Source organism: Macaca mulatta, chromosome 20 (genome assembly GCF_049350105.2).
Source record: "Macaca mulatta isolate MMU2019108-1 chromosome 20, T2T-MMU8v2.0, whole genome shotgun sequence".
In the NCBI taxonomy this organism is placed as follows: Eukaryota; Metazoa; Chordata; class Mammalia; order Primates; family Cercopithecidae; genus Macaca; species Macaca mulatta.
The window spans coordinates 42,173,552-42,186,801 of record NC_133425.1 but is presented as its reverse complement, the minus strand read 5'-3'; the positions used below and the strand labels follow the sequence as shown (position 1 = coordinate 42,186,801).

The 13,250-nt window shown below is 49.1% G+C and overlaps 1 protein-coding gene across 6 annotated transcripts in view; it reads left to right on the top strand.

The window, feature by feature from the left end:
* The first annotated feature begins 88 nt into the window (after positions 1–88).
* MYLK3 (myosin light chain kinase 3) overlaps positions 89–13,250 on the top strand; it is a 56,320-nt gene continuing 43,158 nt past the window's right edge. The window contains exon 1 of one of the 6 annotated variants that reach the window (XM_015126075.3): positions 89–400. In XM_015126075.3, the coding sequence (XP_014981561.2) occupies positions 350–400 (51 nt within the window). In that variant the 5' untranslated portion in view covers positions 89–349. Of the gene's footprint in view, positions 405–5,823; positions 6,122–13,250 lie in introns of those variants that run through there. The other 5 variants (XM_015126076.3, XM_015126077.3, XM_077987190.1 and 2 more) reach the window with 5 other exon arrangements.

Below are 13,250 nucleotides of genomic sequence, written 5' to 3'. Positions count from 1 at the left end.
ACACACGCCACTTAGGTTTCCAGGGAGCCAAGCTGTCCCCACTCACGCACACACGGCTGATGCACTTGTGGCTAAATGCGGTGCAGTCAGGTCCCCAGGCCAGATTCAGGGCAGGAAATAGAATACCACCTCCATTGCCAGGGAAACAATGGTCTGCGGACATGATTTAAACTGGAGCCAACGAGAACGCTCAGAGGGCCGGCCAGTAGAGGAAGGGAGACCAGAGGGCAGCTTGCACAGATCTTGTCTTGGGTTATAACTGTTGACAAGCCACTTAACTGCCTCCAGGTTTAAGTTTATCTGTGTATAAGATGGAGGTAACAATATTTATGCATCTCACTGGAGACTTATGAAAACAAGATTTTTGGACAGATCCCTTGGGACCCATGGATGGAAGGTGGTATGTAAGTGCAGTGATAAACCTACTCTGTGTGTGTGTGTGTGTGTGTGTGTGTGTGTGTGTGTGTTTTCAGCTGTGCATTAGGGACATGTAGACCCTCCAGAAAACACTTTTGGAGTCTGATCAAAAACGACAAGAAAAATGAGCAGCTCTTGGTTGTAAGTGCATGGGCTTGCTTTGGTTTTGCACAGGTCTGGGAGAACTGCATGTGTAACTCAGACTTCAGAATTGTTTTCCACCTGTTGCTGTGATGAGTAATACAGGTGCTCAGATCATCTGAGAATGCTACAGTGATTGTTGCCAAATGTTTGCCAACTTTGCTTTACAAAACTCCCCAATTCTACTGTGTGGTTTATGAGTTGTACGTGGAGTCTGAACATTTCTTCCCAAGGTGAGTGGGGAATCTATTTAAAAGCAAAGCACACGGGGATAATTATTCTTTCCCCGTGACATGTGTGATTTCTGAGGAGTCTTCCTGCGCCTGCTAAATATACGTGTTTCTGTTCATTTAAGCCTAAGCAATTGACCTCAGACCTCCCAATAACGTTAGTAAATGTTTTCCGTTTGCTGGGGTCCTGCGGGAGTCTATTGCTCTGCGTTCTTGGTTAGTTAAACCTGTCTCTTAGGCATATCATCTGTCTAGAATAATTCCTCTGGCTCTAGGTGAATGATGACTATTATAGAAAAAAAAATTGTTGAGTAATAAACTGTTTTATTAGAAAAATATACATGAAATATAGAAAATATAGATTATCTGCAATTCCCTCATGCGGAATGAACCATACTGGCATACATACATGTATATTTTCAACAAAAATGGGATTCTATGTATATGCTTGAGGTGAAGTCTTTACCTAGTAAACCTGGAAGAGCATTGCATATCCTTAGAGATTTTTGCCTGCGGCAGGGAGGGGTCCTGCTTCTGTTGCTGGCCTGCGGGATGGCGGAATGAGAGACCTTGGAAGAACTTTCAAAGACTCCTTCCCTGAGATGTTGCTCCACTTAGCGCCCCTGTGTTTTGGCAACAACATGCTTCCCAGAAGTGGTAAACACTTGCTGATTTGAGCTTCTATGTGGATGCTGGTCCCTACCACTCCCTTCTCTTTTTTTTTTTGAGACGGAGTCTCGCTCTGTCGCACAGGCTAGAGTGCAGTGGCGTGATCTCCGCTCACTGCAAGCTCTCCGCCTCCTGGGTTCATGCCATTCTCCTGCCTCAGCCTCCCTAGAAGCTGGGACTACAGGCGCCCGCCACCACGCCTGGCTAATTTTTTTGTATTTTTAGTAGAGACGGGGTTTCACCGTGTTCGCCAGGATGGTCTCGATCTCCTGTCCTCGTGATCTGCCTGCCTCAGCCTCCCAAAGTGCTGGGATTACAGGCGTGAGCCACCGCGCCCGGTCCCTACCACTCCCTTCTATCCTCCTTCCCATTTTTTTTTTTTTTTCATGCTAACAGAACTGATTAAGTCATGACTCACATGCAGTGCAATACACACACATTACAGCCTGTGGAATTCGCTTTTTATTTTGTTTTGAAATGGAGTCTCACTCTGTTGCCCAGGATGGAGTGCAGTGGTGCGATCTCAGCTCACTGCAACCCCCACCCCCCAGGTTCAAGTGATTCTCCTGCCTCAGCCTCCTGAGTAGCTGGGATTACAAGGCGTGCGCTACCACGCTCGGCTAATTTTTGTATTTTTTAGTAGAGATGGGGTTTCACCATGTTGGCCAGGCTGGTCTCCAATCCCTCCGCCCCAGGTAACCACTTCCATTCATTCCTAAATACTGACTTTATCATGTTACTGCCCACCCCAAAATGTTCCATAGCATCACAGTCCCTCTGTCTTGCTGCTTCAGGTCTGTATGTCTCCGCCTAATTTTCCTGGTCCACCGTCTTATTCTACCTGCTGGGCCTCCATTGATGTCACATGGCTGGAGGGTGGGCCCTGCATCCTCACTCCTACCTGTCAGGCTCCACCAGAGGGCTTTGTTCCCTCTGTGACCTCACTAGAACCGTCTTTTCTTAGCCTTCCAAGTCTTGCCCATCCTTCAAGGCTCAGCTTAAGTCCCGTTTCCTCCAAGAAGTCCTCCCCAGTTTCTTTGCCTCTCTCTTACACGCTGAGTTCGCTGGCACCATGTGGCTGAGTTTCTGTAGGTCTAGGGCCCCAGAAGCCTTCCCTGGCCGCTGTGTCATTCCAACTTTTGATCCCCAACAACCATTTATATCTTGGAGCAGACATTTATCCAAGCCCTCCTCTGTCCTCATCCCTTCTCTCCCACATCCTGGGGCTGCCTGAGGGTTTGTCCCTCCCCAGACCTCAGACCCTGCTAGGTGTCTGTGTCACCTTTTTCCTACCCCAATGTTGGGACTTTGCTACCCAGATCAACCAAGTCCTCTCCTACGGACCCTCAGGTCCCACCTCTGCTACCAGTTCTTCGGATTTGATACCAAGACATCTTGGGACTGGGCTCAGCTCAGAGGGTAGGGGTAGACTGAGGGGAGAGAGTTCACAGGTGAAGAGAGAGTTCTTTTGATGGGATGTGGGGTGGGGCTGGGAGCACTGATGAGTTACACAGTCGCCCCATCTCACTCACGTCCCCTGCACTTCACAGTTTCTCTGTTGTTCCTATGTGTTAACCTCACTGCTGTCCAGACTTTTGGGGTTTCCCATGGCACAAGCAGAGCTTGGAGCCCACAAGAGTGGGCACAGTGAAGGGGATTAAATAAGACAGTGCAGCTAAGGTGCTGAGCACGGGGCCTGCCCATGGTCGGGCTGAGAGAAGCGAGTTAACTTCAAGACCCTGCAGTCGCTTCTCTGATTCTTGTCAGCCAGGGGAGGTGAGGCGGGGTCTCGAAGCTGTATGTATGTTTGTAGGAGTTGAGGGGACTTCCAGAAACCCTCTTGTCCACAGTGAACACAGGCCTGAGAGCAGCGGAGCCAGGTCTGAGGCCCAGCTTTGCGCGACTCTCCCTGTGACCTGTCTCTCCACAAGTGAAATGGGGCAGTGGTCCTTCCCCCTTGGATTAGCAGCGATCGGGAACACTGGTGCTCAAGGACTTTGCAGGTGGAACCCTGCATGAGGTGGGTTGGCCTGGTTCCAACCTGCAAGCATAATTGAGTTTTCTGAAATGGCAGCTGGAAGATGTAGCCCCTCAGAGAAAAAGTTGGGTTCTAGACAGAAAGCAGAAAGTTTCAGTGAGATTAGAGCATGTGGAAAAGGGGCTGGGTGTGGTGGCTCACACCTGCAATCCCAGCACTTTGGGAGGCCAAGGTCGGTGGATCACTTGAGGTCAGGGGTTCGAGGCCAGCCTGGTCAACATGGTGAAACCCCATCTCTACTAAAAATACAAAAAATTAGCTGGGTGTGGTGGTGCATGCCTGCCTGTCATCTGGCTGCTAGGGAGGCTGAGGCAGGAGAATTGGTTGAGCCCAGGAGGCAGAGGTTGCAGTGAGCTGAGATTGTGCCACTGCACTCCATCCTGGGCGACAGAGCAAGACTCCGTCTCAAAAAAAAAAAAAAAAGTGGAGAAAAGGAAAAAAAAAAAATGGGAAAGAAAAGAAAGCTACAGTGATACTACCCTCAGTTGTAGGCAAACTCTGGAGTCTGCGTTTAAATCCAGCATCTTACACTGACTTTGGAACATGCCTTCATCACCCTGTGCCTCAGTCTACTTGTCTGTGAAACGGGGATAACAGTTTTTTCCTCCTCGAATTGTTGTGAAGGGCAAGTACAGTAATTGATGTAAGGATGTAGCACAATGCCTGGCTCAATCAACACTAGTGTTATTATTTCCTAATAATTCCTGTTACTCAGTGAATGAATGGATGGATGGATGGATGAATGAATGGCCATTGGTCTGGATTTGGCTCAAGAGGGTGCTTTTTTGTTATTCTCTAGCATTTTGGGGCTGATTCCATCTGACTTTGCATAGGCAGGGAACAGTTTGACTTGCATGTGGAGAAAGAAGAGAGGAAATGAGAAGGCTTCGCCCAGGGGTGCAGGGCCACACACAGAAGGCAGTGAGATCTGGGAGCAAACCCAGCGGCACCAGAGAGCCAGTGGGGACACGCTGTCACCAGGCTGGGTTTCCCTGCGGCTGCTGTTCCCTCTCCGCTTCTGTAGAGTCAGACTTGCACTTTGATTTTGCTCCCCAGCTCAGCTCCTTGATTCATCCCAGCAGGGCTGTGGCTGTTGCTTTATCATCTTTCTGCATGGCCAGGATGAGACAGGTCATAGACATTTTACTATGAAAGAATAAGCAACCAACATTGAATATCTCAGAGTCCCCGCCCCTCGGCCCTTTCCCCATCTTCTCAGACAACCGTCAGAGCCGAGCCTGGGGGTGTAGGCCAGTCTCACTCTGTACCCCCGCACACACCTCTCAACCCACAGAGCCGGGGAGTTCCAGGTCATTCCAGGTCATTCCAAGGGCAATGGTTTTACCATCTGGCCCTGTCTTTGCTGCTGACGTGCTGTGTGACCTTCAGAAAGCCCCTTTCCATCTCTGGGCCTCAGAATCTCCATCTACAAAATAAGGGAGATGACCCTTCCAGTGTGTGAGATCCCTGCTGTCTGTGAAAGTGGCGGAGGGTGTGAGTGATGAGCATGGGTTCAGAACGCTGTCCCCATGCCTTTCTGGTGGAGTGGCCCTGGGCAGCTGTTAAAGTTCTCCAGGTTGCTCCTCCTCTATGAGACGGAGATGACAAACAATGACCCACCCCACGGGGCTGCAGTGTGTCTCAAATAAGGAGAGGCAGCTAAAGCGCTCAGCGCAGGGGCTGTGAGTGCGTACAGAAGCCGGCAGCCCTGTCTCTCCTTCCCATCAGCCAAGCTAGTTAATTTGTGGTCCCAAAGTTGAGCGAGAGAGAGAGAGAGAGAGAGAGAGAGAGTGTGTGTGTGTATGCATGGCAGTGTGCGTGTGCATACTTGGTCTCTCCCAGGTGCTCTGCGAACATCTGGCCAGGGAGCCCTCCCTGGCACCTCCCTGGCAGAGCCACGTGTCCTTGTCTCCTTGTCTTCTCCTGCACTGCAGCCCCGGGCTTTGGGGACTCTGTGCCTCTTTGCTGCCTCCTGAGTAGTTTTATTTGGAGGGCCAATAGCAGGACCCTCCCAGCCCAGAGGTGACCGACCAGGCCCGGCCAGGGTACAAGCAGCCCCACTGAAGACCTGCAGGGCTGCCACCTCTCTGCTGCGGACCTGGCCTCTCCTCTGTCCTGAGGGCTCCCTGAAGGCAAGGAGTCCCTGCACATCCCCAGGGCCCCTTGCACCCGGTTGCGGGGTTTTGAACTCAGGTCAGTTCTACCCGAGGACTCCCTCTCTTCATTCCTTTCTCCTTGGACCACACAGTGTTTGTTTCACAGATGGACACTTTGCTAAGTGATGCAGGAAGTAGGCCCCCGGGGAGGCAGATAGAGCCCAGCAAGGCAGATAACCAAGTGAAGCCTCTGGATGCCGCTGGGGCCGGGGACAGGGTCAGAGATAAGCGGAAATGCCAGGCTTATCGCTCCTGCCTGAGTTCTTCCAGAGAAATCAGCCTGGCCGGCCAGCCCACCTCATTCCCAGCGCTCCGGGCAGTTGGGCAGCATCCATCTCCAGGCAGAGTAAACACGGAGTTGGCACAGTCACAGCGGCTGATGGATGGGGACTCTGTGCCCCACTCCAGCACTGCGCGGTCCCAGCACCAGAGGCCAGTAGCGGGCGTCGGGTTACACCCAGATATTTGCGGTAAGGGCAGCTCCGGGCAAGTGTGCTTTGAAGTAAGAGCCCGAGGAACAATTGGTTGGGTCACGGGACTAAGGGAGACCTGGTGACAGTTGTTCCCCAATCCTGGGTTATCTTGCGCCAAGAAAGTCAGCAGAAAGCTTTGGTTTAGGGGGACAGTTTGGGGATGGTCAGCTTGGGCCTCTGCAACAAATGCAGGGTGTGGTGGACAGACGATGTGGATGGCAGCTACCCCTAAAGTTGTCCACATTGAACTCTGCGTGGCTTTGGGGAGCTCTTCTTCATCCTGCTTTCCTTTCTTAAGTGAGCTTGGCGCCATGGAGGGAATGTGTGTACTTCCGCACTGCATTCCAGTAATGGTGTGGTGCGGGCAGGGAGGTGGCCTGGGCTGGGAGGAGGTCAGCTGGCTTAGGACTGAGAAGCTGTCCCCCCACTTCTTCCTCCTGCCCCCCACCCCACAACGAAGTGACCGAGCAAGCACACTGCTGCCTTGCTGGGCTGACCATCTGTGGTCAGAAGGGAGAAGGTGTGGGGTTGGTCTTAAGGATGGCTGTTCCAATCGCTGCCATTTTCGTGGACTTACCACGTGCCTGGTGCTGTGCTAGATGTTTTGCTTACTGCTTACGTTAATGTCCAACAGCCGTGTGGTTATTGCAGTTAATGGGCCCCCAGTGCAGATGAGGAAAGCTGCGTTCAGAGAGGCTAAGTGCCAGGTGCACCGTGAGCCCCTATGGCATTTTGTGTGAATTAGAAAACTTTCCTCTCAACACGTGGCTACCTTCTCTCGGAAAATTGTCATCATATTTGATTGTGTTAGAACAAGACCTTTCGCTGCTACACACTGCAACACGACTGTTATAAAGAAATACACAAATCTACGAAGGGCACCGTGTGTTTGTCCCCTTAGAGGCTGTCCTTAGGTTCTGGATAACCCATCTCCCATCCTGGTCCCCAGAAGCAAACACATTGAAGCTGTTTCTTTGTTTCTTTTGATATTTGCCTCCATATTTCTTCATTCTCTGTTTTGTGCATGATCTATGGAGTTGCTGGTAAGATAAATGAGGACTTAGCTCTCTCACACTCCCCACTTTCCCTCTCTCACCCTCACAAGACAGATGTCGCTGCTTTTACTTAATAAAGGGTTTACTTTACTACAACTGTAAATATTCTTCAATGCAAAATCAGTGATTGTATTTTAATCTCATTCTTTCTTGTAAGAACTCTGGGCCAGGCGTGGTGGCTCACACCTGTAATCCTAGCAATTTGGGAGGCTGAGGCGGGCGGATTGCCTGAGCTCAGGAGTTCGATACCAGCCTGGGCAACACAGTGAAAGCCCATCTCTACTAAAATACAAAAAGTTAGCCGGGTGTGGCGGTGTGCACCTGTAGTCCCAGCTACTCTCGGGAGGCTGAGGCAGGAGAATTGCTTGAACCCGGGAGGCGGAGCTTGCAGTGAGCCGAGATCGCGCCACTGCACTCCAGCCTGGGTGACAGAGCAAGACTCTGTCTCAAAAAAAAAAAAAAAGATAAAGAAAAGGAAAAAAGAACTCCAGTTGTCCTGGCATCTCTAATTCCTTTTGTTCCCCTTTTGCAGTATCTGCCATCATCATGCTGATGGCTAATGTCTGAGCACTTGCTGGGTGCCTCCCAGGCATTCTCATGGCACCTCCCGACCACTCCATAAGGGTATGTGTTATTATTATTCTCCTGTTACAAACAAGGAAGTATAGACTCAGAGAGGTTAAGTGAAGACTGGCCCAGGGCTGTGGCTAATAACTGGCAGAGGCAGAAATTAAATCCAGGCAGTCTGGCTCCAGGCCCTGTGCTCTTCCCATTTTACTGCATGTGTTTAATTGCATTCTATTGTATGCTCTTTTTCCCCTGGGAGGGTTCCTGTTGAACACTCTTGATTTTCTTGCTTCAACTTTGGGCCTAGGTTGAAGCTATTGTTTCTTGGAGCTCTTTTTTTTTTTTTTTTTGAGATGGAGTTTCACTCTTGTCACCCAGGCTGCAGTGCAGTGGCACGATCTTGGCCCACTCCAACCTCTGCCTCCCGAGTTCAAGCAATTCTCCTGCCTCAGCCTCCCGAGTAACTGGGATTACAGGTACCCACCACCATGCCCAGCTAACTTTTTTGTATTTTTAGTAGAGATGGGGTTTCACCATGTTGGCCAGGCTGTTTACCCCCTCATTTTGCTGTAGTATATCCTCAAAGTAGCTTCCTTAGAAAGCATGCATGGGTCAGGTGCAGTGGCTCAAGCCTATAATCCCAGCACTTTGGTAGTCTGAGGCAGGTCGATTGTTTGAGCCCAGGAGTTCAGAAGCAGCCTGGGCAACATGGCAAAACCCCATCTCTAAAAAAAACCCACAAAAATCAGCCAAGCGTGGTGACACACGCCTATAGTCCTGGCTGCTTGGGAGGCTGAGGTGGAGGACTGCTTGAGCCCAGGAGGCTGAGGCAGCAGTGAGCCGAGATCATGCCACAGAACTCCTGCCTGGGTGACAGAGTGAGACCATGTCTTAAAAAAAAAAAAAAAAAAAAGCATGAATTTTTTGCATTTTTGCAAATCATAAAACCCTTCATTTTGTCCCCTAATGGTGGTGCAGTGTCTTCAAAATTCTAAGGGGAAGTGCTTTCCTATCTAGACTTTGACAGCCAGCCTCTCTTCCAGCATCCAGTTGTTTTTAGGATGAGAAGTTTCATGTCATTCTGATTCTAGTTCTTTGCTATGTATGGTAGTCTATTTTCAGAAATACCTGAAACTGGGTAATTTATAAAGAAAAGGAATGTATTTCTTTAGTTATGGAGGCTGAGAAGTCCAAGGTTGAGGGGCTGCATCTTGTGAGGACCTTCTTGCTGGTGGGCCCTCTCCGCAGAGTCCAGAGGTGGCCCAGGGTATCCCATGGGGGAGGGGCTGAGTGTGCTCCCTCAGGTCTCTCTTCCTCCTCTTATGAAACCACCAGCCCCACTCCCATGATAACCCATTCATCCATTAACCCGTAAGGGTAGGGCCCTCATGATCCAGTTGCTTCTTAAAGGCCTTATCTCTCAATGCTGCCACACTGGGATTAAATTTTGACATTAATTTTGAAGGGGACAAATTCTCACAAGTGTGTGGTTTTTTTCTTTTACATTTTGGGGAGTTTTAAAATCTTCTCTTTATCCCTGTGTTCCAAAATTTCATAATGACTGTAGCATTTCTTTTATAAATTCTTTCCTTCTTTCATTTCTCTCGAAACTCCAGTTAATTGGATGTGAGGCTAGCTGGACTCATTGTCGAACAGCTTCTCTCCTGCACATGTCTTCATCTTTTAGTTTTATTTTCTGGGATAGTATCTTAGCTTCATCTTCTCATCCCTATATTGAATTTTTAAATTATACTATTCATATTTTTAAATTCCACTATTCATACTTTAAAATTCCAAGACTTCTCTTTTATTCTACAGTTGTTCTTTTTCCATAGCATCCTCTCCTTTTTTAAAGAATGGAATAGGCTTTCATGCTTTTCTGTGGCTACAAATGACAGGCTTGTCTGTTTGTTTTTTGAGACAGGGTCTTGCCCTGTCACCCTGGTTGGAGTGCAGTGGCACGAACATGGCTCGCTGCAACCTCCGCCTCTTGGGCTTTAAACAGTCCTGCCACCTTAGCTTCCCAAAGAGCTGGACTACAGGCGCATGCCACCACACCCAGCTAATTAAAAAAGTTTCTTGGTAGAGACAGGGTCTCTCTATATTGCCCAGGTTGGTCTCGAATTCTTGTGCTCAGTTGAGCCCCGCCTCCCTGGCCTCCCAAAGTGCTAGGATTACAGGTGTGAGCCACCTCACCCCGCCAAATGACAGCCTTTTTGAAACTTTCTGTTTCTCATTTCCTCTGTTTCTTCTATGATCATGTTTCTGTTTATTTGCTTTAGTCTTCCCTTTTCATCTTGAAGGCTTTCTTTGAACATTCAGTGATCCTTTTTGTCTGTGCATATTTCTGAAGAAGGTACTGACAGCTGGGGTGGTTGAGGCTTGTTAACTGCGTGGTTTTGTTGAGGATGAGCAGGTAGGGCGCTCCTGAGAAACCCCAAAAGCCAGCCCCTAGAACTATTATGGTGTGGACCATTACATTTCTCCAGAAGCAGGCTCTGATCTCTAGGGAGGGTGGGCCTGGCCAGGCCCTTCTGTGCCGGGGTGTGGGGCAGGAAGAGGGATGGACTTTTCAGTCTTGCATTCCTGCTCCCTATTTACCCCACTGGGGGTCTCGGGGTCTGAAGCCTCTTTGGGGTCCTACAGGGAAAGCTGGCTCCATGCTTATCTGTATTCACCCTTGTGGCCAGTGAGGCTGCAGTTTTCTCTTTCTTGTTTCTCCAGTTACCTCTCCTCCACTAGTTTTCCAGAAATTCATTGATAACACTCATTCACCAACAGCCCCTTCTATTCTCTTCATCATTGCAGGTGTGTATTTATTTTCTTCCTTTACCACGAAGTCTCTGGAGGGGAAGGAGAGAAATATGAAAGGTCAGTCTTTCAACTTGAGTCAGAGCCTTGATATCATTTTATTTTATTTTATTTTATTTTATTTTATTTTATTTTATTTTATTTTATTTTTTGAGGCAGGGTCTTGTTCCGTTGTCCAGGTTGGAGTACGTGTCTCCATTGCTGCTCACTGCTGCCTCAACCTCCCAGGCTCAAGAGATCCTTCTGCCTCAGCCTCCTTGTAACTGGGATGACAGGCACATGCCACCATGCCTGGCTAATATATACATATATGTTCTTTTGTAGAGACGGAGTCTTGCTCTGTTGCCCAGGCTGATCTTGAACTCCTGGGCTCAAGCAATCCTCCTGCCTCAGCCTCCCAAAGTGATGGGGTTACAGGTGTGAGCCACCACTCTCCTGGGTTAAAAAAGCCTGGAAAGATATTGAAAGACCCCATCTATAAAAGAAAGTTTTTTTTTTTAACTTTTATTTTAAGTTCAGGGATACATGTGCAAGTTTGTTACATAAGTAAACTTGTGCCATGCGGGCTTGTTGTATAGACTAACTAATGAGTACTAGGCTTAATACCTGGGTGATGACATTTAAAAAAAATTAAAAATTAGCTGGGTGCGGGGGCATGCACCTGTAATCCCAGTTATGCAAGAGGCTGAGGCTGGAGGATCGCTTGAGCCTAGGAGTTCCAGGTTGCAGTGAGCTGTGGTTGTGCCACTGTACTCCAGCCTGGGCAACAGATCAAGACCCTATCTTAGAAAAAAACAAAGTAAAATAAAATGAGGGTGTTGAAATCTCTCTCACCTCATGATCCCCAAGACTATTAGGTCACTAGAAGGCCAGGGAAGAGTCTTGGGGTTTAGTGTGTGCTGGCCCCCACCTAGGGTGAATAGAGGTCAGCCTGTCTTTTCCCGGGAAAGGATCCACTGCCCTGCCCTGTCCTTACCCAGGAAGGACAAGGGGTTATTGTATTTGCTGCTCTGTCGATCTAGTTCAGCTACCTCTTCTCTGGTCTTCCTTCTCTGGGCTTGGGGGGTCAATGCCTCCCCATCCTCTGGGCAAGCACCATCACACAAAAACTGGCCAAGCCCCCTGCTGTGTCCTATGCATCAGGGAGAGTTAGAGAGAAGCATCCCTACAGGAAATCCATGTGCTCCAAACTCCTATCTCTTAAAGCTGAGAATGAAAGAGGTTAAAGTTTGTCCTTCTGGCTACTCCCTTCCACCAAAGAAGCCCCAGGAACCACCCACGGTGTGTTCTAGGCTTTCTCCCAGAGGGCCCTGGAGCTCCCTGGAGCTCCCTGGAGCTCCCTTCCCGGATTGTCAGGGTTTCCTGCCCTGTGCTCACTTTGATGCCTCCTCCTTCCACAAAAGTCTCAGGACGGTCTGCTCAGCCTCCTGCTGCCTCCTCCTTAGCTCATTCCTCCATGTTGAACACCTGCCATGTGCCAGGCAGCTGGTGCCTCCGGGAATCCAGGCCAAGCCCAAGAGGATTGGTCTGCCCTCAGGGAGCTTCCAGCCGTAGCCACCTTCTTAGCAAATGAGCTACCTTGTAAACTTGTTTGTTTACAAGGTTAATGTAAATGCTTAATGAAGACATGACAAATCCTTTTGTAATTTAATTCTTTTCTTTTTTTCTTTTTCGAGACAGAGTGTTGCTCTGTCACCCAGGCTGAAGTGCAGTGGCACCATCTTGGTTCACTGCAACCTCCGCCACCCGGGTTCAAGCGATTCTCATACTTCAACCTCCTGAGTAGCTGAGATCACAGGCGCTCGCCACCATGTCCTGCTAATTTTTGTATTTTTAGTAGAGATGGGGTTTCACCATGTTGGCCAGGCTGGTCTCAAACTCCTGGCCTCAAGTGATTCGCCTGCCTTGGCCTCCCAAAGTGCTGGGATTACAGGCATGAGCCACTGTGCCTGATAATTCACGTTTGGTATAGGTACATGTCTGGGTATTTGGTGTTTTCCTTTGGATTCATTTAGACTTTGAAGTTATCTTTCTGGCTTTATTTATTTATTTTTATTATTATTATTTTTTGAGACAGAGTTTCACTCTTGTTGCCCAGGCTGGAGTGCAATGGCGCAATCTTGGCTCACCACAACCTCCGTCTCCCAGGTTCAAGAGATTCTCCTGCCTCAGCCCCCCAAGTAGCTGGGATTATAGGCATGCACCACCACACCTGGCTAATTTTTTGTATTTTTTTAGTAGAGATGGGGTTTCACCATGTTAGCCAGGCTGGTCTCGAAATCCTGACTTCAGGTGATCCACCTGCCTCGGCCTCCCAAAGTGCTGGGATTACAGGCATGAGCCACTGAACCTGGCCTATATATTTATTTTTGAGACAAGAGTCTCGCTCTGTCGCCAGTGGCGCAGTCTCGGCTCACTGCAACTTCTGCCTCACTGGTTCAAGCAATTCTCCTGCCTCAGCCCCCCAAGTAGCTGGGATTATAGGTGCGCACCACCATGCCCAGCTAATTTTTGTATTTTTAGTAGAGACGGGATTTCACCATATTGGCCAGGATGTTCTCAATCTCTTGACCTCGTGGTCCGTTCGCTTTGGCCTCCCAAAGTGCTGGGATTACAGGCATGAGCCACTGCCCCCGGCCCTTTCCAGCTGTATTAACCTAGGACTTGCCTGGATGCTGGTTCTCCAGAGGCCA